The sequence below is a fragment of the Cucumis sativus genome, chromosome 6 (assembly GCF_000004075.3).
Source record: "Cucumis sativus cultivar 9930 chromosome 6, Cucumber_9930_V3, whole genome shotgun sequence".
NCBI lineage: Eukaryota > Viridiplantae > Streptophyta > Magnoliopsida > Cucurbitales > Cucurbitaceae > Cucumis > Cucumis sativus.
The window spans coordinates 25,573,857-25,601,595 of record NC_026660.2 but is presented as its reverse complement, the minus strand read 5'-3'; the positions used below and the strand labels follow the sequence as shown (position 1 = coordinate 25,601,595).

Genomic DNA, 27,739 nt, shown 5'->3' with positions numbered 1-27,739 from the left:
ACCCTCCAAAATATGTCACACCAAGTGGAAACAACCATCATTGTAACTAGCTTAACATTGGTTGAAGTCCACCTGACAAGGCAATGAGTCACACCATTTGAAGTCATTGAAATGTAGTACACATGGACATTAATTCGACCGACGAGATCCATAATTTATGCCATAAGAACCCAACATGGAATTACTCAAATAGTCGTGATTTTGCACTTATGATATTTGTTTGTGAATCAAACCCAACTCAAATAGGTTGTAAGTTCATCTCACACACACTTGAAAACCCAACAATAAAGATTGGCTTCAAACACATCAACCAAACCCTCGATAAATCTAGCTACATGACCATAGCTCCATGTGCATCTCTAACCACAAACCCAAACTCATCCTTGCAAGCCCAAGACGTATGACCATAACTCCATGTGCATCTGTGACCACCAACCCAAAACCATCCTTGCGAGATAAGCCAAAGATGCGTCAACATTTAAGTTGAAGGCACTGCATGGCGGTCATACCCAACGATCAATTGGAGGAGTCGCAGCCCTTTGCCCAGCAGCCAACCCCACGGCCTCATCTAATAAGAAAGATTATATCCAAAAACAAAATGAAGCAACAACAACATTTTGGAGTTTATTAAAGCCATATGTGTTGTTATCCCATCGGCTAAGGTTAAGGTTGTTAGTTGAAAAACAATACAGTGGACTGAAATTGGGCCATTGGGAATTTGGCGTTTAATTGTGAGCCCATTTGAGTTTTGATGGACAATGGTTTATCACAATTGAAGGAATCCGACCCATAATTCAGGGCTACCAGCTCTCTTTCTCTCTCTCGCTCTCTCTCTCTCGCTACTTGGTCAGAGACTCGGAGGTAACAGCACTCCGATGGACGACATGACGAGCTACTATCCGCCACCGCAACCACCGCCGCAGCCTTCTGGTCTTGAACCTCCTCACTATCCCTATTACCAGGTGCCTCCTCCTCCTTCAGCACCCCCGTCTCAGCATTACCTCTCTCAACACCCGTCCACCTTCGCTTCCTATGCCTTACCTCTTTTACCTCACACAACCTCCATCAATGAGGTCCGTACCCTATTCATAGCTGGTCTTCCTGAAGATGTCAAGCCCCGAGAAATTTACAATCTCTTCCGGGAGTTTCCGGGATACGAGTCCTCTCATCTTCGGACCCCCACGCAGACGACCCAGGTCTTCTATTTTGCAAAATCGTTGTTGTTGGTGTTTTGATTTTTTTTTTTTTAATGGATTTTGTCTTTTTCTTCCGAGTGTGAATTGTTTCTGATTTAGGTGCCTGGGTGCCTACACTTTTTAAAATACGCTTAGCTTAAATTCGTGGGCATTCAGTTGCTTTCGTATCAAAGATGGAGATTAATGTTAGGATTGTACAAACAAAAGTCCCACATGAAGTGATTACAAACAAATACTAAATGATCATGGGTATGAAGTGTGGGCAATTGGGTGGTTCCAAAAGCAAAGCTTTGACAGTTTATGCTGCTATATCATACAATTGTAAAGATAGGTGGAGGTTTGGTTGTCCTTATCAATCAAACTCCGGTTCATAGACAATTCTGGCTAGATACCTGAATCTTTCCGAGTTCTGACTTTTGAAGAAGTTGAAGATGATAATGGTTAAACGAAATTAGCTTGGACCTGGTTTTTTGGGGCATTTACCTGAGATTTTTTCTTTTTTTGGCACCCAAATGTTGTTGTGTTAGCAGGACACGAAGTGTGTGCAACTAGTCCCAGCACTCATGGACATAAACGAAGGAATTTATTTCTCAAAACTTAATTCAACATCCCTTGAAACTCGCCCATGCCCACTGTGAGATTGTTAAATGAACTATAGATGTGCTGTGTCAAATTCTAACGGAATGTCATTATGAATATTGGTACCAATACAGCTGCTTATAGCCTAATACCGATGGCAATGTGAAATCTGATGCATAGTAGACTCCTTTGGCCTACTGAGTTTTAGTGGGATGCAAACATTTTATATTAACAAAATTTTACAAAATTGACATATTGCCATATCTATGGATTCTATCTTTGGCCTATATCCGTATTTGTGCTTCTTATGTTCTCGCTAGCTCAACGTAGGGACATTATCAACACGATCAGCGAGTTCTTCCTTCATCTGTTTTATTGTGAGAAGAGTTGTTTTGTTGGCTTTGTGGGGTGTGCTATTTTGTGGGATCTTTTGGGAGAACAAAATAGCAAAGTGTTTAGTGGGTTGGAGAGGGATCCTAGCAATATTTGGTCGTTTGTGTTAGATTTGGTGTTTCTATTTGGGCTTCGATTTTTAAAGATCATCTATACCTATTTACTTGGGGCACCTTTCTTTAGTGGGTTCCCCCTGTATGCCTTTTTGTTCTTTCATTTAGTTTCAATGAAAGTAGTTGTTATTATTAAAAAAAAATGATGTTTCTTTCTTTTGTTGCATTTAATTGGAAGATAGTGGCTTGTAATAGGACGTATGTGTTTTGTTATCAAGACAACAACCTGAAATATTTTTTTGGCAATGCTTAAACATGATTGCATTGTATTTGTGTTTAGTATCTATGTTTAAGGGTTCTCAAGTTAGGCGATGTACTCTTAGGTTCTGGGAATGGTGGAATTAGTCTCTATATTTTGACCAAGTCAAGATGTATGGAGACGAAGCATAAACTGATATGTTAATATCCCATGTTTTCAACTGCAAATGCTATGTTAATCTGTAGTTTCAAATCCAGTTAATATTGAAAATGAAAGCTTGGGAGCTTTATTGGTATTGGTAAAGGCAATATACCAGCTTTTCATATTTTCCAACCTACAATCTATATTTCTGCAATAAATTGTAGTAAATTTGTGCAAATACTATTCAAATATGTGTACTTTGTGCCTATGACTGTCACTTGAACTTTTAAAAGATTGTAATATTCTTTTTGCACTCTCATGTAATATCTTACGTATACAGCTTACCTATCACCGCTTGTGTTACTTTATTGATTAGTGTTATGTACGAATTTTCTTACAATTTTTTTGGTGTGGTTACAGCCATTTGCATTTGCTGTATTCTCAGACCAGCAGTCTGCCGTTGGTGCAATGCATGCTGTAAATGTAAGTGTGCTTGTTCCTTGCTTCTGTATTCCAAGTTCTTTTGTTAAGAAAATCATTTTGATGATCGAAGGAATTAGATAAAAGGAACTTGGAAGAAAGGCATGATGGGGGTGTGGAGTGAAGTAAGAAGAAAAATAAAGAAGAGAGGTTGCGATGAAAAAGTGATGGAAGAACGACAAGAAGAAGACATTACAATTTAGATTTGTAAGAGAGATGCAGATCTATGATAGGAGGTGGAGGGAAGAGGTTACATCAGTGGATGGGCAGCAACTGAGTGGAGAAAGAGGAAGGGGCCGGAGGGGAGGGGAAAGGGAAGGGCCAAAGGGGGTAGGTAGAGGTCGAGAGAGTTTTTTGTTTATCTCTAAATTATTATTATTATTTTCTTCTTATAATTATTTTTATTATGCCACATCATCTCTGCATTGGAGCTGTTAACCTAGGAACTAAATTGAACTATTTCCTAGCTTTGGGACTTGATTGTTTAATTTTAAAACCTAGGAACTAAATTGAGGCAAACCCTAAGCCTCATGGAGTAATTCATCCTTTTTTTTCTTTAGCATTTTTGCTTTCAATTGCTTGGTTGTTCTTTTGATGCTGCTAATAATAATTGTACCAAGGGGTTAGAGAGTTTTTTGGGTTACCTTCTTGGCAGCTTATAAAATTAGAAATTGCAAGGATGGAGATAAAAAGATTTTTACTATGGGTTAATGTATCACATTGGATTATTTAAACAATTGGTTGCTCTTTGTTGTAGGGCATGGTGTTTGATCTTGAGAAGCAGTCAGTGCTGTATGTTGATTTGGCTAAATCTAATTCAAGATCAAAACGGACGAGGACAGGTACATATCTTGATGGCTCTTCTACTACAAACTTATATTTATATTTTATTTAGTCATATAACCAGTTCGGAATATTTTCTTGATGTGTTCATCAAATGGTTAGAGGAGGAAAGATATGGATCAGATAAGAAAGCTAAAGTCTCTATCATTCCAAGGAGTACTCCTGATCCTGGTAAGATGATTTCCTAGCACTTCTTGTGCTTGTAAGCTATTTCTTATACAAGCTCTTTTGAAAAATAATAATAAAATAAAATAAATTCTCTGTTCTCTTGATGCCCCTTAGGGTATCTATTATTATGCTTATTTTTAATGTATAAATCTGCCCCCTCTGATTTATTTGAGGATGATTATGCGCTGTCTGTACAAACTCCTGGGGTAAGGAGTAATTGATTAGTCACGCAGAGGACACATTATTCTAAAAGCTCATTTTGCACATGTTTTGCACGCTTGGGGCACTAGCAGGTCTTGGCAGCACTCACATGTCTGGAATGGGTAATTCTGCTTACAACACGATTGGTTATCCATCTGCACAAAGGTCATCTGCACTACTTAGCACATCTTTATTATTGAAATGGTTAATTACAAGCTTATGTGAAGCTTATACATTATTGTCAAACAGTAATCACTAGTAGAATGTGTCCAAGGGCTTCAGTAAAAGGCTCTTACTATACGCCCTGACTCCTGTGTTAGGTTTTTAACTTTTGTATACTTGCTTTGTTATGTTTCTTCTTCTAAGTTCTAACTAACTAGTACTTTCTATCATCAGCCATGGAAGCTTTGATAACAAAACTGTAAACGATACAGTGGCTGCAAATGTGGTAAGGCTCCTCTATGTTACAATCTACGATTCTTCAGTCCCTATAAGCTGCCATACATCCTCTCTCTGTCCCAAAAGAATTATATGACCAATAATTGAATTGTTTATCCCATTATAAGTAGCAAGTAATTTTTTAACTTAATTATATACCAAATTGGGATAACAATTCGCACCATCAGCTAAAACTATTTTACTTTTCATTTTCTATCCACTTGAAATTGACTGTATTTTCCTTTAAATTTTTATTGTCCAATGACTCTATGGGCTCCATTGTTGTACTGTGGTTTATCTTGATGAAAAGGTATAGAATGGTTTTGAGGGTAGATAGGTTGTGGGAGTGGATATGTCACACTCTAATGCCCTCAAACTGGCTCGTAATTGATAATTTTTAATTGTTTTCTTTTGTATTACCATAGTTTGAGTTCTTTCTTGTAGGTTGCTTTGTATTTCACACTTCTTGTTTGGCCTTTTTGTGGGTTTCTTTTTGTACGTTTAGTGAAAAGTTAATTTTCCCATTTCAAAATAATTATGTAGGCAGGCTTAACTACTAGAACCAGGATTGGGTAAAATTTATTTACCTTGAACTTCTACAATAATATTTGCACTTATTTCTTTGATCTTTTATCATCTCTTTTCGAGAGCTGGGAAATTAGAATTCTGGGAATAAGGCTGCGACCATATTAAATAAAAGAAAAGCTGCAACCATATTAACGCTGGTGTACTTGAAGATTTTCTCATGAACAGAATGTAAAGAATCATAAATTATTGAATGTTGTATGTATTGCAGTACAATTCTGCCATGACATTTTGTATTTATGCATAAATACAGTCACCTATGGTCAAAATTATTTAGTTATGTTTGAAAAACAATTTGTAGCACAATGTATTTGGTGAATCCTGTTAACTTTAGGTGAATTTTTCTTCATGTTCAGATTCCTCAAAATCCCCCATGTCCAACACTTTTTGTGGCAAATCTAGGGCCAGGTTGCACCGAACAAGAGCTTATTCAAATTTTTTTGAGGTTAATAACTTTAGTGTACATTATTTAGGTTATGTTCTGAACATGTAAGAACATGCATCATCTGTTTCTTTGATAATTCCCACCAGATGCCCGGGATTCTTAAAACTAAAAATGCAGAGCACGTATGGAGCCCCAGTTGCTTTTGTTGATTTTCAGGTTAGGAGTGCCCTTCCTCTTCTCAATTATATTTTTCTCTAGCTGATGAATCTTTTTCTACTTAGCATTGAAATTCATAAATCAGACTCCATTCTGCGGTTTTTTTCAATTAGTTATGTGCAGACTATCTGCACTACCCACATCATCACGCTTATAGCTTTGTATTTTTTATTTCCCTGAACATTCACTCAACTTGTTGCTTTTTAGATACTCCCGGGAACTTTTTATTGGTGTAAAAATAATATTGGAAGTTCTATTTTGGTCTGTTGCTTCCATTGTTTCAAGTTCAGGCCATTAATTAAATCTTTCACGTAGTATTTATTTAAAAGGGAGACCAAGTTTTTTCTTTAAATGGAAAAGGTATCTGGGTCTTCCATTGTTATGTTGTGTGAAATGTGGAGTTACAATGTGTGCAGGATACGGCCTGTTCAACTGGAGCTCTGAACCATCTGCAAGGCTCAATTCTATACTCATCACCTCCTGGGGAGGGCATGCGGTTGGAGTATCCTTTTACAAGTTTATTTTTTGAAAAAAGAATTCTTTACAATTGTACTGTTACTACATCGTGCCTTCAAATATTTTGCTTAACCCAACATTTAGATACGCAAAATCAAGAATGGGTATGCGGAAGAAACCGAAATGAATAAAAACAATTCTTGCATTCAGTAAGGACTGGAGCCAACTAAGGAAGAAAATAGAGACCCCTCCCTCAGGCCATGTGCCTACAATGGTTTATGAAGGTCAGAAGTAGTGCATTACTTGTACCCTTATGTAGATGAGGAAATTAACAACATATACCATTCCCATATTTTTTTTTCATTGTATCAAATGCTGCCTTCTCAGTCTTAAACTTCAATTTTTTTTTTAATATCTTCAGAGCCCCATTAGTTCTACATTTATTACTGATAAAGAGTATCTTTTCCACTAACATGCCAGAAAAAAAAAAAGTAGTTTCCTTTGGAGCCGGATAACGTAGATTCGTTTGGATAGGTATTGTAATATTATGGTCAACCCACTTTTTTTTTTTTTTTGTGTGTGTGGTTAATTCAATTTTCATTTCTAAATTCAGTGAATCATATCTAATTATGGAGCTTTAATATCATCAAAATCCTTAACTGGATTGGAACTAGTTGTTGAAATTGAGTTATTCTTCAGAGGTCTTTTGGGTATAGTGTTTATATATCTTTTAAAAAGTGTTTTTATATCTTATACGTTTTAGAAAAAATTGCTTTAAATACCAAAATTTTTTAGTTGCACTAAATTTTTTTTCATTAATTATAGAATATATATATTTTCTTTCATTTATCACATATCTGAAGATTCTTTCGCCCTTCTATTAAATGTTTTTCTAAAATAGTAGGTTTAGGGTGTTTTCAAATTTAGCAAAATGAATAAAAATATTTACAAAATATAGCAATATTTTAACTTCTATCTTTGAAGGTGTCTACTTGTGATAAAAGTTGAAATATTGTTAACTTCCGCTGTTGATAAACTTTGAAATATTTATAAATTTTTAAAATGTTGTATATAGTAGTATTTTGAATCTTGTTCGTTTATTTTTAACTGTCTGAACTCTGAAATAAGATAAGGTATTATATTTTGTGTTAAAAGATGTGTGATTTGAATGTTGACTCGCTTGTAAAAGAAAAGGAAAAAAAATAAATAAGGTGAGAATGGCTGATACTTATTGTCCCATCTGCTGAGTGCTGACTTTAGTAGTTGTTTAGTATTTGTTAGGAAGCCATTGTCAAAGATGCAAACTCAGACAATTAATGAATATAATAACTTATCTTTTTACTTACCTCATTGCACAAAACCCAGATGAGATGAGTAGTTCCCAAATTTCTCTCTTTTTTTTTTTCTCAGGAAAACTAATGTTCAAATTATGTTTTGAATCATGTGATTAAGGATGGTAATCGAAATAGGAATTGGAAGTGGGTAAAATAGCTAATTGAAATGGAGCTATAAAATTATATTAGTTATGATGTTGTCTTGTCGCTTAATTTGATTATGTTCAAATACCGATTGAATTTATTTGTTTGTGTTTTTTTAATTCTAACTTTGTAGCAATGGGATTTTAATTCCACCCCTTCTAAGTTAGAAGTTTCAATGACCTTAAAATTTGAAGATGAAAATTGACTAAATCAAGAAAAAGAGAGATATTTTTGGCACCTTCTTTGACATTTGAGACATCCATTGTCTCAACTTTTCAAAACTTATGCTCTTTATGTTTCACTCACATGTGTTTTATAAAGCTAAGTTCACTGAATTAAACCACTTTTTTTTTTCTTTTTTCTTTTCAAACAAATTATTATTATTATTTTTTAGGATTTTCATTGATTAGTTCAAAAACAAATTAAAGAAATTGTGAATTTCACACCTTTTTAGAAACGGTTAACCCTAATTGTTATGGATCGTAACAAAAGAAGGCACGGTTAACACTTAAAATGCTAAAGAATCCACAATATTTATGATAAGGGTTAGCTAGGAATACACAAGTAAATAAGTGGAGGGTTGAGAATTCATTTTTATACAACAAATACCAGTGGAGAATTGAACATCCAACTTCTAAAAATGGAGTTCATTAAAATATCTCTAAATCAAATTCAGTATTCAAAATTTGAGATTCTAAATAGTAGTGTGATGTAGAAAGCTTCCAACTTAGAACATGTAGTACTCTTTGCCAAATATTTGACCTTTCTTCCTGCAATTTTGATTTTTCTTTCTTTATCAATGTTAAAATTAATTAGAGTTTTTTTATTTGTTGGATTATTCCTATATAATATTTTTCATATTTATTCATGCTCAAAAAATAGTAATATGGAAAATATTATGTAGAATAATTCAAAAAAAATTTAAATGACACATGTGAGGAGTCAAAATTCACTTTTCAGCTTAGAACATTAAACTAAGACATTTAAATTTAAAAACTCTGCTGCTTAATTATTTTAACTTGAATAATCCTACGTTGAACATTGAAATTGTTAAAATTGCGTAAAGTATAGTTTTAATAATTTAAAATCAAATTTGATAATATTGAAATTACATTTAAAAGTATAAAATTAAGTTTTGAAAAATGTGATTTAAAAAATTTTAGTATAACTCTCAAATTTCAAAACATGTAAATATGAGTATCACTCTCAAATTTCAGAACATGTAAACATGATAAAAGAATATAAATGATTGTAACATGAGAAAAATGATTTTTCTTTGATTCGATTATAAATGATCATAACTTATTTTAAATGTGAATTTCTCACTTGATAACAAAAACTTATTTCATTAAATTTATGCTATATTAAAAGTTTAAGTAGTTTGTTAGAATATTTAATATTTTGTGTTATAAAGTGTAGATGTCAGTGTTAAACATCAACTAAAATGTGAAATGTGAAATTATAGCCAAAATTTAAAAATTGAAAGTCAAATACAACCAAAAACATTCATAATTCAAGTCCATTTCTTTCATATCCATCCAACAACACCATAACCACTTTATTTATTGCATTCTATTTTTTCAGATAACCAATTGATGATGTTATCTTTAATAAATACTTTTTTCTTTTTTTTGCTATATTTAAAAATATAATTCATTTTTCTTTGGAAAAAAACCAAATTCTAACATTATTAAATAAAAGTAGCTTTCAATTTTTTTTTTCCTTTAAAATTAAAACTCGTACCTACGTGTTGTAATTCTTACAACACTTAACTAATCAATTATATGTATATATATGTGGGGATCTCATTATCATTCATAAGACATTTATTTTTAGTAATTCCGTTCTTTCAACTAAAACAAAATCTGATTGAATATAAAGTTAAAAGTCACTAAACCCAGCCTTTTCTTTTTTTCTTTTTTTTTTTTTTTGAAAAAATCACAATTTACTTTTCAATTGAGTTAAAAAAACTCAAATTAAATTATGTAAACGTCAACTGCCTAAAAAATGATAAAGAAAAAAAGAAAGAACTAAGCTTTCATCATGTCAAAATTTGTCATATTTTCACTTTTAGTAATCATCATCATATTATAAATGTGTGTATTTTCTTTTTTAATTTCATCTCACTAAGGTTTCCTCAAAATTTTCACGACTAGAATAATGGTTTAATTGGCCAATCCCAGTGGTCCATATCTCTTTTTCCCTTTCTCTTAAATTTTTGAATCTTATTGAATTTAATTTGTTTTGTAGTTAACATTACTTAACTTCCTTTGCTTTACAATGAAAAAGAAAAGATAAAGAAAGAAAAAGAGACCATAAATAACTTGACATTTGTATTGTTGAAATGTCTTGTTATAGTCATTCCAAAACATGACAAAAACTTTAGTCTTCGGGAGAATAACAAAAAGGCACTTGGTTTATTTATTAAATCTTTAATTGGATAATGTGTGTGTGTGTATATATGTTTCTTTTTACATATAGTTTAAGTTTAGATGTGCATATTTTTATTTTGGTATTTACTTGAAAAAGTATTATATATGTTATACAGTGGTATATAATACTTTTATATGGTTTATATGTTGTGTATGTTATAATTCTCTCGTTTTATTCATTTATTTATTAATTGGGGCTGATCCTATTTGATCAATTCTAACAGATTTTAGGTTGCTATACATTAAAAATGTTATATATATATATACATGAAGTTATGACTTCAAACTACCAAGCACATGCCAAATTTGTACCATCCTTATCATAATTTATGGAACTCAATTATGGTTCCATCTTTAATTTCGTCTCGTAATAAAATTGTCTATTAAATAGTCTTTTTAGCTTAAAAGAACAAATGACATGGACCGTTAGAACCGTTAGAGGAAAGATTTAATTAAACATTTGTTGTTATAGCTAGCTTTAATCATATCAATTAATTATTTTTTTTTGTTTGTTTTCGTGCTTTCATTTCATTGTTTTATATAACTCCAACTCATATAGGAAAAAAAAAAGATTATCCCTTCTATAAATATTAATCAATAACATGATTCAAAGTTGTTAAAAATTCATGATTTAGGGAGTCTTTAAACTTTATCTCCTAGTTGAGGCCAAACATGGATGATGGTTTGACTTGTATTTTATCTAATCCAAGAATTATTAAATGCATTTTGTAAAAGTATGTTTAGTTATGAAAGATGAAAATATTTGAAATTTTGGAAAAGAATTTAACCCATATATGCTTTGAGCACAGAATTTACCCCAAGGAGTGGCCCTACAATATTTATCTCGTATTGTATACAATTGGGTAAAAAAAGAGATGTGGTAGCATGTGCTTGGATTATAATGTCCACACACATCAGATTTAATTTGGAGTCAAACTAAAAGTATATCGTTCAAAATTAAAGATATTTATTATTAAAATAATAATACGTCACATAATCTATTATATAATATAACCCTTATTTTGTAATTCTTTTTAATGAAAACAACTCACATAATGAATCGTCCATACATAAGCAAACAAACCCTCATTAAATAAAATTAGACCATCTATCTATTGATTTATTTATTGCAATAAAACTACATGTGTAAAGCTTCATATTAAGAAGAAAAAAAAAGTGAGTTTAATTTTAAGCCTGAAATATTAATCTCCATCCAATTCCGGAATAAATTTGAATTTATAAGATAAAATCTAACTATTAGAAGATATTAGAATTAAACCATATAACTACTCATATATTTGTTGCAAATTCATGTAGGTTATAATATTTAAAAGAAAAAAGAAGTGTCTTGAGTGAGTGAGTTAGGTGTTGTGTCCTTCTCGTATTGTCCTTGTATGTTCACAATATAAGTCTTGATAATCTTGGTAATTTTTTTTGATCAATTCTTCCATTTCAAAAGATGCATGTAGGAGGTAGGTAGCTGAATTACAAGTATTATGTGTTAGATTTTGAATGTAATAGTCCTTTGGTTGTTGAAGAAGCTTTTGAAGACCTATTAGGTTCTATGTTTAGACATGTAAGTTCAGTATTTTGAAATAAAAAAAAATGAAGATATTTGAAAGAAAATGAAGGAATTTTGATGTAGAAAAATAAAAAATAAAAATTGAAGGAGAGGATGAGAAGAGGAAATACCGAAATGGGGTCTGAATAATGAGGAAACAGAAGCAAAGGGATTATTGAAAGAACAAAGCATGTCCCTCAGATATCGTTATCGTGAGCATCAAAAGTCAATCGTCCCCCCCAACGGTATCCCCCCACCGACCACCGACCGACCTTCCCCCCCTTCTTTCCTTTTTCTTCTCAATTACCGTTTTGGTTACTTTTTAGGTTTTTCTAGATTTACTTTCTATACTTTCTATAAATGTTTCCCTCTTTTTAAATATAACACCTTAATCCAAATCTTTATTACTTTCTATACTTTCTATACTTTCTATAAATGTTTTTCCTCTTTTTATATCCAACAAATTACTTCAAATATTTATAAATATAATAAAATCTCACTCCTTCTATAATTATCCATAAATATTTTCTTTCAACGCTCCGCTTTATCAAAATTTAGGAGGGGAAGTTAAAAGTTGTCTACAAATATCAAAGTGGGCAAGGGTTTGAAGTAATTACTAAAATAATAATAATAATAATGAAAGGTGTAGCATCAAATTGAAGAATGAAAATATAAAGTTTGTTCACAAAACAATGAGAAAGTAGAAAGTAATATATAAAATTAGCAGTCCACTTCACCTTCCACACAAAATGACAGTCACCCCCACCCTTCCACCACCGCCACTACCACCAATTACATTAATTTATTCCAATCAAACAAATACTTCATACTATATAAATACATACAATTTTTAATCTCCCCCACCCTATGCCCTTTTTTTTTTCTCTCGTTTTCTTTAACGCTCCACCATATATTAAATAATTAAATCAACAGAAAGTAATTCAAAATCAGGTTTGACTCTCAACATTTTATCATTCAATTTATATTAAGAAACAGTAAAATACAAAAATGTTAAACAAACACAAATGTTTTGAAAATATAATCAGATCAACGGAACCGGCCTTGTTCCAATATTGCGTATCTAATGACATAATCTCAAAGTATTCTCTTTTCATCTTACATAATTAAGGAATTCATACTTTATGTTGGGTAGGTTGAATTGAACTATAATAAAAAAAACATTTCCTTACAAATGTTTGAAGAAGAGAAAAGTATTGAAATGATTTAGAGATCAAATTGAATAGATTATAAATAAAATTTAAAAAGATAGATAAAGTAGAGAGAGAGGAGTAGTATAAATTATAAATTATAGATTTAAGAAAAGAGAAACGTAGTGAGGTGAGAGGTGAGAGGTGAGAGGAGAGGGTACTGAAATATCACGTGACATACCACAATAACCAAAAAAAGTAGTTTATTGAAAAGAAAAATTGAATGTTTTATGGATGATTGGAACAATATGTATAAAAAAAGAAAAGCTGTGGAAACCTTTAAAGTAGGCATTATTCATTTTTATTCACGTTGTTGTGTGTTGTGTGTACGTATCTCAAACATTTAACTAAATATAAATATAAATATAAATAAATGTCCTTCCTTCTAACAACATTTTTTTTTTCTCTAATAATTACGACTCTTTCATTTCATTTTACAAATTTATGGTTCCTTGGTTTTTTCTAACTAAATTTGTGACTCATGTTAAAACATATATAGAAAAGAGAAAGGGAAGGAAGATGATAAACTTGTGCACACACTTTCACACGTGGGTCTCATTGTTTTACTATTTAGTTTTTAAAATTATGTTTTATTTGGAATGTTAAGGAAAACTTAATTTTCTAGAAAGAAATTTTAGTTTGAAAATGAATTAGTAACTACAAAAATAGATGAATGAAAATAGTATCCATGGATAGGTATGAATTATGTTAATTTGGAATAATATGTAAATGGGTGATGGAAGAATATAAAAGTAATGAATTCATATAAATTGTTAAAACTTGGATATTTATAGGTAGGTTTGGAATGGATTAAAAATAGATGCAACTACCGAAAACAATATTAATTTAATTATTGGAAAAAAAGGGGGGGTGAGATTTTGATTTTGTCGGTGAATTTCACTTTAGGCGCACATAAATATAAAGCATTTTAATTTCTAATTTGTTGAGATACGGAAAGGAAGAAAGAAATATCAACGTGGAGGGTAATTGAGATGACAAACTTGGTGGCAAACTACTACTAGACATTACTATTAACCTCAAACAAGAACAGCGCAAACCAAAAAAGAAAAACAAAAAACAAATGCCCACTCCAAAACCAAACCCTTTTCTCTTATTCCACAAAATTCATACCCATATTTTCCCTTTCTTTTTCCTATGAAGATTTCGATTTCGTTTACTTCCTTTTACTCAAACTGACACCTCAGATTTCGAATTCGATCGCCATGGACGGCGGAGGAGTACCAGAAGCTACCAGAAAAAGATCAGCCCTCGACAATCAGAGGCTTTACAAAGGGATAAGGATGAGGAAGTGGGGTAAGTGGGTGGCTGAGATTCGAGAGCCCAATAAACGCTCTAGGATTTGGCTCGGCTCTTACTCCTCTCCTGTCGCCGCCGCCAGGGCCTACGATACCGCCGTTTTTTACCTCAGAGGCCCTTCTGCCAGGCTTAATTTTCCCGAGTTGTTGGCAGGGGAAGGCCGTGGAATTACCGCCGGCGCCGGGGATATGTCGGCGGCTTCTATACGGAAGAAAGCCACGGAGGTTGGGGCAAGAGTGGATGCTCTGGAGAGTTCCGTAGGTCAACAGAGTCGGAGCCATCATTCCCACGCATCGGCATCTCCGCCAGAGACGAAAGGGTGCAGTGGGTTCTTGGATCGGGTGGATTTGAACAAATTACCCGACCCGGAAGAAGAAGATGAAGAAGGGGATGGTGAGTTCGAGTGGGAGAGAGTCGAGAGACACTGAAATGAAATTCAAACTCAACAACTCAAGAATTGGGGATTTTTTTTCTCTTATTCAAAGGCGCCAACATGCGCCGCCGAGGTATGTCACCGCCGATCATCGTCCGTCCCCTGATTTGCCTCTCTCTATTTCTGTTTAGGCCGCCTCCATCTAGGGTTTTTTTTTTTCTTATTTTGTTTTCTTTTTTTTTTTTTAATTTTCTTTATGAGTTTTTTTTTTTTCCTTTCTTTAACCAAAAAGAAATTTTGGCCCATGTAGTAATATTATGATTATGAATGAATGTACATTAACTTAGGAACCCAGTTATGATAATGATGATAATGATGATAATGATGATAATGATAAAATTTCTTCCTTGGTGTAACTGGAATCAAGTTTAGAAGACTCAAAAAAGAAAAAAAAATGAAAGACTTTTTTTTTTTCCACCACTTTGTTGACAAATTAAGAGGAATGAATGGATGGATCGGATGGGCGTGACGTGAGAAATCAAAGAGGAATTTATAAGGGGAGAAAATGAAAAAAGAAAAAAAAATGATTTTCTCGAGAAAGGGATAGGAAAAAGAAAAAGAAAAAGTTGGAGGGAGGGAAAATGGAGGATTGCAACAATTTTAGAGGGAGGAGGAGGCAGCAGGGACCTACAAAAAGCAACCAATTGGGGCTCCTCCCTCCTTCCTACACCCTCAGTCAGTAACCACTAAAGCATGTATAACTACTAAAGTGATAAGAATTTTGGAGAAGTTAGGTATTTTCTGTTTCTTCAGCATGATTAAATGAGTTTGTTTTTATTAACCAACATAAATTGTAAATTCAGACAGTTCCACTCCACACCCCTATTGATTTTTAGTACAATGTACCCACCCCCAAGGCAAAAAAAAAAAAAATATGTATATGTGATAGAAAAGTCAAATATTATAGAATGGTAGGGGTATTTTGATAAAATGAGTAGAGAAGGTAATAGCGTGGGGTTAGGAAGTTGGTGAAATATTGTTAAATTTGTAATTGTTTGATTGTTTGATTGTATGGTTGAGTTTTTCAACAAATTAGTGTTGTAATTAGCGAAGGTGGTCAAAGAAAAAAAAGGGGGTTGGAACACTCGAGGAACAACGAATAGAATTAGAGGTTTGGTTTTGGTTCTATGTGTTTTTTGTTTTTAGTTTTTAAATATATGTTTAAATGTTATTAGCTGTTTTCCATGGGGAAGAAATTCAATGCTTTTGTTGGTAACAACTTTAGTGTAGAGGACAATGTTTGGTCCAGAAATGCCGGAGTTGATCAAATCCTTTTACTTTAATTTCTATCGATGTAAATTTATTTTTAAATTGGTTCTCTGTTGGGAACTTGGGATGTTGCTTCCCATCAATTATTTCAATAATTCATAACTTGTATTTTATTTTATAAAATATTTGAGAATGGGGGTTGTGTAGTGGCAAGTGTTTGATTGAATGAACTGGAGACAAGGGTCCAGCTCCAGCCGGACGCTAAAAAGAAGCGCCAGTACAGTCGGTTGGTGAGTTGTGTGGGCGGTCCCAGCCCCCTTTGTAGCCTTCCCTTACAACCCCTTTCTATTCTGTTTTACCCTACTTTCATTTTCTTTAGCTTCTCAATTTCTCCTCTCCAATTGCAACAAGGCTGCTTAAGACCTTCACATTTAGAAACCAAATTATTCTAGATTCTAAACAGGGACACCCAAATTGAGATTTGATTGCTTAATTAATTTTGAGGGATGCAATGTTACTTGTGTAGTAAGTATTGTTCGGGTCTTCCCCATCATCAATGATTCAAGTTGTAGGACTGATCCAAATATTGCAAAATTCTCCAAATTTAGGAATTTTACAACCGACACCCATCAAATTTTGGTTTACAATGAATGAATGGCCTATTTACTTTTGATTGAAATGGGTGGATTTAATTTAAGCCTTTGAAATTGGACGTCCAAAACCAATCAACCTCTTAATTAATCTACATGATGTACTACCTTTCAAAGCCAAAGCCGAAGCCAACGGTACTATATTATGGTTACAAGGGTAGATTTGTTGTAACAAAATATTAATTGTTATAACTTTACATACTTAGAATTAAAGATTGTTAGAATTAGTTTTGCTTCTACGGCAAGACGATGACACAAACCTTCTATTTTCCTCTTTGCTTGAGGAGAATATTACTTTTTAGATTTAAAATTTAATTTATCACACAAATAATTGAATTGGTTAATATATATAATATGCTTATACACTAATTAAGCTAAGTGTTGGGAAGTTCTAGATATTAAGGGGGACGTTAAACCTTTGCTAAAAGTGAAATGTGTGTGTATTAAATTAGGATATTTAATGTAAATCTATTATTAGTAAAATATTTTAGTATAAAAGTTGGTTTTATGGTGAACATGACATAGTGCTGTGGGCTTTTATACGTTTAAACAACTAGTTTCAAAAATGCCCCAACACTTGCAAATATTTAGAAGTTGGTCCAGTTTCAAATTACAATCAAGCCCTGCCCAAAATCCCCTACATTTCCTACCAACACAATAATTAATCATCATCATTTATTCAATTAAATCAAGTTAGAAAATAAGCTTTTTATAGTCTTCTTCCATCTTTGTACCTATTTGGTTTCTTATTCTACATGGTCTTGGAAGTATTTTCAAATTTTGAAAGTTAATAATAGAAAAGTTATTTTTTCAAAATTTCGAAAAGAAAATGGTTGTCATATAGGCCTAGCTTGTTGATTATTTGTGATTTTTTGTTATTATTTTATAAATTGAATTTGTAAGCACAAATATTATTTTTGGAGAGCATGTAATTCAAAAAGCTCTTTTTGGAAAATGAAGTTGTAATTAATTAATTAAGGATAAATAATCACAAGTGATCAACTAATTAAATGATGTAATAACAAATGTCACATGAAAATACAAGACTTAATGTTTGTGCAATTCTTAATTTTTATGTATCCGTGTGGCAGTAAATAATACAACTTCCAAACTTATTATTATTGATTTTCAAAGTAATATTTGGAAGTGAAACATTCTATTTTAGAATAATTAAAATTTGAAGATATTTGGTTATATATGTAATGGCATTTACGGTAACTCCAAAAAAATTTAATTTTTGTTATTTGTTGTTCCACCTTGCTTTCATTTCCAAAATAGGTAAAATTATTTAGAGGAACTATACTCATCCTTTTTTCTTAATTTAAGAAAAAACGAAGCTCAAAATTCACTTAGGGAAATTGTATTTAAGTGACCTATTTGTCTCTCCATCAATAATTTTAACAAAACAAGGTGATTATTGATACATATTTTAGGTATTGTTTTCAAAATACATATAGATTTTTAATATAATTAATTTTTAATTACTTAAATGTAATCTTGAAGATGCTTGGAAAAAAAACCACGTTTAAAACGCTACAAATTATTTATTGCATTTAAGATTTAACTTTCCCACCATATTCAAATATACAAAAAGAAAAAGAAAAAACTTAACCACAGAATTTGTTTGAGGTATCAAAATGAATAAAGGTAATCAAATATTCAACCAACGTTAAGTCTAATATAATTACCTCCACTTGTGTTTACAAATGATATAGTATTATTTGATATATAGGAACATAAACTCTAGAGTTTTGTTTTTAGTATCACAAAAAAACTTCATATTGATATATATGTAGAGATAATTATTGTCTTTTACTTTGGTGTATATTTGTTACATGACAAAATAGAATTAAGTTTCAAATAGTGGTATGATTAAATCAAAGAAAACATTAATTAAAAGAAGAAGAAGAAGAAGAAGAAAAAAGAATGAGAGAAAGTGAATGGAAAAGGAAACATTAGATCCCCACCCATGTTATTGTTTGTTTTGGGAAATGAGTTATTTCCTCGAATGTTTTTGTTTGTGTTGTTGAATTATGAGAGCAAAGGAAATGAGAGGTAAAGGGTTGTTGCCAAATTGCAACACAATCACCAAAGGGGACTTTGGGCTTTGGAGGACTTTATTTTCAAATTAAACATTAATAATGATGGGGAAATGGGTGTGGGGATATGATCCATTGCTTCTTTCACTTTATTTTGTAACTTCACAAAAATGAACCTAAAAACAAACCATACTCTCATTCATTACCTTTTACCCTAAACCACACCCTTCTCTTCTTTCATCCCACCATCTTCCAATCTTCTCTATTAGTTTTTTCGATAACATTTTGTTCACTGCTTTAAATTAGCAATTGTTTCCCCTTTTTTAGATTATAAAACCTCACATTACCACATATATCCTTCTTAGTTATATTCTTGATTTTTCCTTTTTTTCTAAACCACGTATGATTATATATTTTCATCTCTCCATTACATAATTTGTAAACACAAGGGATTGCAATAAAAAGAATATAAGACTTTACACAGACTAGAGTCTCCAAACTGAAGAACTAAACTTATAAGTAATTTCTTAAATAATTTAAATTTGATAATGTTTGAGGGGATAATTTTGTTAAATTTAAATGTTGAGTGTGAGGTTGTGATGTATATATACTATATATTCCATTTAATTTATTATTCTTAATATATTAACGGTTTGCTTTATGTTGTTGATTTCTATTTATCATTGGAAACGTTTTTCTTTTTCATATTTCATAACCAGAAGTACAAAATAATAATAAAAATGTAGGTTAGGTTTAATCATTTATATCAAGTTTATTTTGTTTGGTATTTATAATAAATATGTGAATAACTATTATAGATGGATGTTTACGTTGCATAATTTCATGCTCAAATTGTTAATTCAATTGTGATGTTTATAGATTTTAGAATCTTATAACACAAAATGAGGGTTATTTATGCAGTGATACAATTTATGAATAATATATTTATAAAAGTGAGTCGTTCGATTTAGATGTGAAAGATTTGATTTCGCCATTCTTGCAATAGTTATACTAGAAAAACAAAACTTACAAGAAATATTTTATATTAAAAAGACTTTACAAGCAATATTAAATGCTAGCGTGTTGTTTCACACAAGCAATGTCAAAGTCATAGAAAAAAATGAAGAAAAATCTAGTTCCATGATAAAGTGAATTTGACTCGATAATTTAACATGACTTCTATTTAAGAGGTCATACATTAATGCAAAAACAAACATAGATTAAACTTGAAAACGTCATTAAATGTTTGCTTTTTTTTCTCCGTCAAGGTAGCAATCATTTATCATTTTTTTTTATAAAAAAGAATTGATGTTAATAAGAAATTTTGAGTAGTGAGATATCAATATGTAAAACGACAATAATGAATAGAAAAATAAATGTGTGTTGGTTACAATTAGTATCATATTTCAATTTAGAAATATATGTGAATATTCTTAAAATTAGAATAGAATGGAATGAAAAGAATAAATAAAAATTCAATAAAATAATGAAAAGAAAAGACGCAATAATTTCTTGAAACCCATTTAACAAAACTTTCTTTATGGTAATGATTGTAGTCTCAGATTTTGTAGATTCAAATAAATAAGCTAACATTACCTATTCTTTGATATGACAAGAACCTCATATTATCACTATCATTATTCACTAATTAAAACATTCATTATTATTCATTCTTTTTCAGCAAAAAAATCTTTTTTCTTTTTTCTTTTTTACTTACTTCAAAAATAATATATAGATCTAATAGACTTAAAGTTATTAAATCATGAGAAGAAAAAATTGTTTGAGTAATAATGATGGATAACAATTTTAGAGAAACTAGAAAAACGTAAAACAACATTAAAAAAATACAGATATATCGTTGATAGACTTGTAGGGTATACAAGTGAAATACTACCAATGATATGGTCTATTAGATCAAGTTCCGGTCAATTAATAAAAGAAGTGTATCGTTGATAGATTTTGTTATATTTACAATGTTTTTTAAAAATGATATATCAATATTTTGATTATGATTGATCCTTGGTTGATTAAGATTTGGAAAACATATTTTAGAGAGAAAAAAAGAAAATTAAGAAGGAAGTGTTATTTGAACCTAGACAATAAGATGTAAGAGTAAATTAGAGGGAAGAAGAGCGTTAAGATATTTGCTTAAAACAAGCAAGTGTTGAACATTAATAAGCTTTGGTTGGAAACAATCCCACTTAACTAAATTCATGCAAGCAATTGAGAATTGCAGAAGATAGTAAATGTGAGCATTGAATTTTATTGCAAATAATAATCAGAAAAAAGTCATAAAAGAGAGACTTTCATAATTTTAGTACTATGAAACTACAAAGTACCCAAACATTTGTACTATTCCTTCATGGACTTCAATATCCTATTCAATGATTTCTCCATTATTTTCCCCCTCCCAAATAATAGATATAAAAGTTATTATTATTTAAAAAAAAAAAGAGAGAGAGAGAGAGAGAAAAATATAGATATTATAGAAAGTAGTAGAAAACAAAACATTTTCCATCTTGTTTCAATAAGGGTTTCATATTTTTATCAATAAAGAAATAATAAAATTATTGAATATCAAATGTAATAAATGCACATACACATATATATATTTTATATTTGTGATGTAAATATTAGGTAAAAATGAATGTAGTGAGTTGAGGGTAAATAATTATGAAATAGGAAAAGAGTTTATATAGAAAAATTGAAAAGAAAAATGTAGTTAAATAGGAAAGGGAAAAGAAAAAGATAGGCACGTGATTGTGATTTTGCATTAAATTTAAATACAACTGGCCTTTACAAGAATGTAAAAAAATTTCTTGAATTGGATATGCATCCTATTCCTATATATAGCACTTAGCTGGTCTCCATTTGAAAAAAAATACCCAAAATTTATTGTCCAACACCAACGAAATGTACCTCCTCTCCTTAAACTAAATATTTCACTATTAACCAACAATCTTATATTCATCGTGAATTTTCCACATTTTGTTTGCTTCCTACCAAAATCCCCTACATTTCCTATCAAAATTTCATCCCATCATAATCTTCTTTCTTTATAGACAATAGGTTCCGATTGTTAATATTCACACTTATAAAATCATTTTAAATAATAAAAATTAACGAAAATATTAAATTGATAATTTTAATATTGAAATTGATAGGAGTATAGATTTGATATAATAGGAAGATTATTATGAAGAAAAAAAAAACAACCTTTTGAATAGAATCTAAAAGCAAAAACCTCATAGCTCAATTTAAATTTAAATTTAGTAAAGTTTTGAGAAAAGAATCTAATTGTTATTTATAAAAGAAAAAAAGAAAAGGAAAGGAAAGGTGGAAAGAAAAAAGAAGGACTAATTATCCAAAATGAGGTTGACTGAAATGTAGGGTTACTTTTTTTTATTCGAAAATGAGGACAAGTGTCATTGTTGCAAAGGTTGGGTTCTTATCTTCAAAAGCTTTATTTTATTTTTATTTTATTGAGTTTTGAGAGGGCATAGTACATGAAAGACACCTCTCTTATTCTTCTAACCTTTATAAACAAAAACAATTCTCCTTTTCCTTTTCCTTTACATAATATTAACCAATACTCCTATGTTTATTGTAAATATGTTAAACAAAATTCTTTTTTTTTTTTCATCAATTAAGCCTCTACCAAAGAAAATGTTTCATTTTGAACTTTTTTTTTTTCAAGTACCTAATGATTAACTTAAATGTTAATCAAGACAATCATAATAACCATTGATTTATTGATGTCATCTTATTATATTTCTAGCTATTTTTAGTTGCAATATCTACAATACCACATCTTTATTAGGGTTTACAGAATATTTTAGATTAATTAAGAAAATTAATTGTGACTAAGCAAGGTAAAATTGTATAAGATAGAAAGGTAGGTCAAGAAGGGTACCGATATATTTTTTTTACTATATTACCATGATTTTGACACATATTTCGATGCATTGAGCTTAGAAACTAAAGTACAATAATCATACAAGTTTTGGAAAGACAAATGTGTGGACATGCATACCATCTTATTTAACTCATTTGGAAATTGATGTGATCATATTTTCATCCAATTAAACCATACCTTACGTTTTTCCTAAATTTGACTTGTCTTTACATTTTACTTTTAGACACAGCCAAATCCCTTTTGTGACATACATACATACATTTATACTTATATATCCAATCCAACAATTTTCTCCCACATTTCCCTTTTCTATATATATTTTTGTCCAAATATATTCCTCTGAGTTAATGCATACATAAGTAATCTTCAATTAGTTTGATTTTAAGTCAAGTTTTATATCTCCTTCTTTCATACAATGTTTATGTTATAAGCCTTCTTTTAGTTTAGATTAAAAAAGGAAAAAAATACTTCAATCAATAAATAAAAAGAAGTTTCTTTTCGTATTAGTTAATCTAACATATTTATTGATACAAGAGAGAGAGAGAGAGAGAGAGAGAGAGAGAGAGAGAGAGAGAGAGAGAGAAACCCTTCCAACTAGCTAATCTAATGTAATGTATTTGATTCAGTCTCAATGAATGCCATTTTATTTTATTTAATGAACACACACACATACAAAGTGTTTCAATCATTGTACTATTTCTATAAAATTTACCGTCATGAATTTGACTGAATGGAAATAGTAGAATTAATTAAGTTGGTGAGTGATGAAGAATGTAAAAATGGGAGTTAGGAGGAGATGTAAAGCAAATAAAGGAATGTTTGGGGAGGGGGTTAAAATTAGGGGGGGGGAGAGAGATAGAGAGGAATAATAGAGTGGGCCTAGTGGGCTACCCCCAAGAAAGTGAGAGGTGGGCCTGGGCTGGGCCCACTCTTACACTTGGAAAATTCATCTTCCAATGTCTTAGCCTCGTCCCCCTTCCATTATGGGAAGGTCGCTCACACGTTTCTCACGAGACATACAATTTAGGTTTTTTTGGTTCGAAATTTGTTGGGTCTCATCTTTGAATTTGTCGGCTACCCATGACGTGGCTTCTTCTTTTGGCTCACTATGATTATTATTATTACTATATAGCCTCACCCTCTCTTGTTTATTTCAAATAAACAATTAATTCTCACTACCCTTTTCTTCTTCTTCTTCTTCTTCTTAATATATCACTGTTAATTGCAAATTGTTTTATATTATTTAATATATAAAAAAGATATTGTTGAGTGTAATTGACAATTATAGAATTATAGATGTGGAGCATCTAGTCCCAACTCATTGTGTGTATTTTATATTGTAAATTTTACGTTCACAGAATATTGGAAAATTATTGGGATTTAGGAATTATATAATGAATAAAAAAAGAAAGCTCCAAAAATAGAATAAAAAAGAAATAGAGGATGATGTCAAGGATGATGCTATCTCTCTAAATCCTACAAATCTATTTGTGTTGATGGTATGGTGGAGATGCCTTCCAGAGGTTTCTAGTCAAGGCCCTTTTAACTACGCGACTTCTCTAGGCTGTGTTACACGCGCCTAGCTCTCTTCCCTTTTTTTTTTTTTAAATTTATTTTTATATTTTAAAAACAAAATATTCCCTAACAACTTGTCTTATCTATTTTTAGTGAAACAATATAAAGAAACTTTTTTTCTGTTTATTTTTTTAGAATGGCTGTGTTTACTTTATCTAGTGAGCACTCAATTATGGATTACTTTTTATTTTAATGCTTTCTTCCAAATTAATTCTATCTTTTTTTTAATTCTTTTCTTTCATCAATTACTTTCTACACACCTTACTTTTTTCTCTCTATATTATCTATCTGTCTTATTTATTTACTAACATGCATCGGCATCATCTCATTTCACTTATCACTATTTTTTCAAATTGCAGTTTAATATACACACACATATGTGTGTGTAGTACTACAATGCGAGAGATCAAGCTACTACTTTGTTTAATGGAAGATTCAAGTCTTTCCTCCTACATTTATGAAATGTAGTTAGATGATTTTTAATTGTTTTGAAAGTTATTCCATTTCTAATACAAAATATAAAAGTTGGAAAGTGGGGACAAAAAAAAAAAATAAATAAATAAATTCAGTAATTTGGTACCCTATTCCTTAAAACCTAGTTTAACTTTAATTAAAATGCGACTTCTTTCCTAAACAAAGTTATTGGTATCTATATCTATTGAAATTAAATAATTAGTAAAATAATGTAAAACTAGGTTAGTCATTGAAATTTTATAGTTTGTATAGAAAATATATATGTATATTAAAATAATGAAATTTTGGGTGTAACTTTAATTCATGGAATTAAGGAGTAAAATGAATTATGATTACGGTAGTTAAGGTAATGATTAAAGGTTGAGAATAAGAGAAAGAAAAAGAGAGAGGGAGTTGAGGTGAGAAAGATTGAGGGAATTCAATGATTGCTCAAAAACCCGAAATGTAGAAGTTGGATATATTTAGCAATCCATTTGCCATTTGGGAAAGAACAAGTTTGCATACGGAGATTAAAAGAGGAAAATTAATTATATTCAAATTAAAAAGTTACTCACACAATGAAGAGAAGAGACAGAGAAAAGCATACGAGGAAGAAAATAGGATGAGTTTTTTTTTTTTTTTTTCTTTTCCTTTTTTAATCTCTTCTCAACTGCAAAGTAAAAGATTTAACATTTGATTTAAAGAAATCATATTAATTGTCATTCAACTAAATTTATTTCTCGAAATCAGAAAACTTAGCTTCAAAAAAATGTGAATCTAATTGAAGACATGTAATAATGATACTAACATTAAAAAAAAAAAAAAAAAGATTGTTTAACTAAATTGATGTTTACACACCCACACAAATGTTATCTAAAGTATGAAATCTACCTCATGACAATGAATTGTGTTTTTGATGAATCACATACTTTAGAATAGAAAAATCAATCGTAAATCTCAATCTCAAATACATGATTAATTATATTATTCCTTTAAAAGAGTCTTGAAGTCTATTTTTTACTTAAAATTATTGTTTATTAACTTTATTAGATATAATTAAGTGATCCGTTAGTAATAGAAAAAAATGGTACAATTAATATATGAAATTTAGAGAGAGTATATGGGTTTGGTTGAATAAAGTATATTTTGCGTAACAACCAGTAGGAGAGTGACAAGTTTGGAAGAATTTGATTAAGTAGATAATTATGAGAAACAAACATATATTGTAAAAGACAAATTTAAATGTTGCTTTAATATATATGTTGAAAAGGAAAAAAGAAAGGTGTTTGTGCCTAAATTATATGTAGACAACCTTTTCCCATTCTCTCTGTCTATCTCCATTTGAAGGCAATCTTCCATTTTTTATTTCAGACAACCTACATTGTTCAGGATTATATATTCTTATTTTAATTAAAACCAACAATTGGAATTGTGCTACAATAATTATCCTATAATTTCCGATTAATTCCCTTTTTAAGAAATTTGAACATAAATTTCTTTTTCAATTTATAAAGGAGACTTACTTGTAAATAGAATTCTTGAAGGGTGGAGATGGATTGTGTGAAAATATAGAAAGGGTGTGTGTATGTAATTGTAAATTAGAAATTAGTTAAGGTTGGTGGAGAGTAAAAAGAGTGAAAAGTTAATTTAAACTGCTAACTGATTAATTTGTTTTTTAACCTCAATAAGTAAACTATTCTTCTTAGGCCAAAAATTTGGAAATACCCATCTAATCAAATACAAGTATTTTCAATTGAGATTTTAATCTCAAACTAAGAAAATTAATGTCTTTGCTTTCATTTCTTTAATTTTCTTTTCAAAATCTCCAAACATATATATATACTTTTATATTATGTGAATTCAAACATATATCAAAATACTTCAAGAATTTTGGATGATGTAGACTCCACTTGATTTACCAAAATGGCCTCATTCATTTTTAAGTCAAAAGGTTCATTGAAAAGAGTATTAACTATCCTAATTTGAACTTTCAATTTTTTTGACTAGAGATTAATAGATAATTATTTCAACCATCAGTTCTCATCAAAATTATAATTATTGGTTATTCATTCAACCAATTTATTAATGAGTTTATATTTTAGACACTTATATATTACTTACTTTAATTTTTCGTTAAAAGTTGATTTAGCAGTGGTTAATATGATCTTTTATCTTAAATGTTAGAAATTGAATCCTCTTTTATATCATATAATTTCTTTAAAAATATTTATTTGATTTTACATAACAACTGTGTACAAACTTTAGAAACAAAACCTATTGATTCAAGGGCATAATTGTTGTTATTACGTAAAATTTGAAAGCTAAGATCTATTTTGTTTAGTACCATTAAAAGGGAAATGTTTGAAGTATATGTCTTTCCATAGTTAACACATACTAAACGTTACATAAATGATATAAGATAACTTGTATTTTTTAAAAATAAAAACAACAAAACACATCTTATGATATATCTTAAGAAATGACTGTGACCAAATAGAGTAAGATTGCAAACTGAAATGTATTTAGATTAACAAACCATAGAAAAGAAGAGATAATAATACCTAATGATTTTGCGTGAAAACTTCATAAACAAATTAGGGTAAAAATGGCGTACATGGAAAAAAGAATTTTACTATATAAAATAGGAGTTACAAACTTATCTACTTTATTCCACAATTTGCTTCCTTGTTTGGAGATTCTGGGATGTTTTGACAACCATAGGCTAATTTATAAATTTTGGTCATCAACCAAATCCAACAGTTCTAATTTGTGTGGGATAGATGTGAATGGTCCAATGGTTCAAACCATCTCCAATTAATGTAAAATATCTATCGGTAAAAAAAATTAATGATGGAGAAAATATAAGATGTGATGTCCTAGAATCATCTTGTGAATAATAAGAAAATTTGTTGAAGGGAGTGTTGTCATAAACAGCAAAAGTCATTACAAATTTAGAACCATATATAATTTATCAGGAAAGATAAATTTGTATAATAAAAAGAACATGGTGGACATATATTTGATGAATAACATCACTGTCAAATTTTATACTATAAAAGAGTGTGAACCCAAGCC

General features: G+C 30.4%; 2 protein-coding genes across 3 annotated transcripts; both read left to right on the top strand.

Annotated features, from left to right (window-relative positions):
• The first annotated feature begins 773 nt into the window (after nucleotides 1-773).
• LOC105435908 (U1 small nuclear ribonucleoprotein A) lies at nucleotides 774-6,836 on the top strand. Of its 2 annotated transcripts, none has more exons than XM_011659573.2 (10): nucleotides 774-1,196; nucleotides 3,042-3,104; nucleotides 3,859-3,943; nucleotides 4,047-4,115; nucleotides 4,403-4,478; nucleotides 4,710-4,761; nucleotides 5,693-5,781; nucleotides 5,868-5,937; nucleotides 6,354-6,439; nucleotides 6,538-6,836. In XM_011659573.2, exons 1-10 carry the CDS (start codon nucleotides 876-878, stop codon nucleotides 6,578-6,580), a joined length of 954 nt encoding a protein of 317 aa, XP_011657875.1. In that variant the 5' UTR covers nucleotides 774-875; the 3' UTR covers nucleotides 6,581-6,836. The 2 variants fall into 2 exon arrangements, with proteins under 2 accessions (XP_011657875.1, XP_011657876.1); XM_011659574.2 differs by having other exon boundaries at nucleotides 775-1,196; nucleotides 4,406-4,478.
• Nucleotides 6,837-14,011: 7,175 nt separating this feature from the next.
• On the top strand, nucleotides 14,012-15,188 carry LOC101214481 (ethylene-responsive transcription factor ERF011). The gene has a single exon (XM_004141859.3). The coding sequence runs from the start codon at nucleotides 14,296-14,298 to the stop codon at nucleotides 14,815-14,817; it is 522 nt and encodes a 173-aa protein (XP_004141907.1). The 5' UTR covers nucleotides 14,012-14,295; the 3' UTR covers nucleotides 14,818-15,188.
• Nucleotides 15,189-27,739: the final 12,551 nt, after the last annotated feature.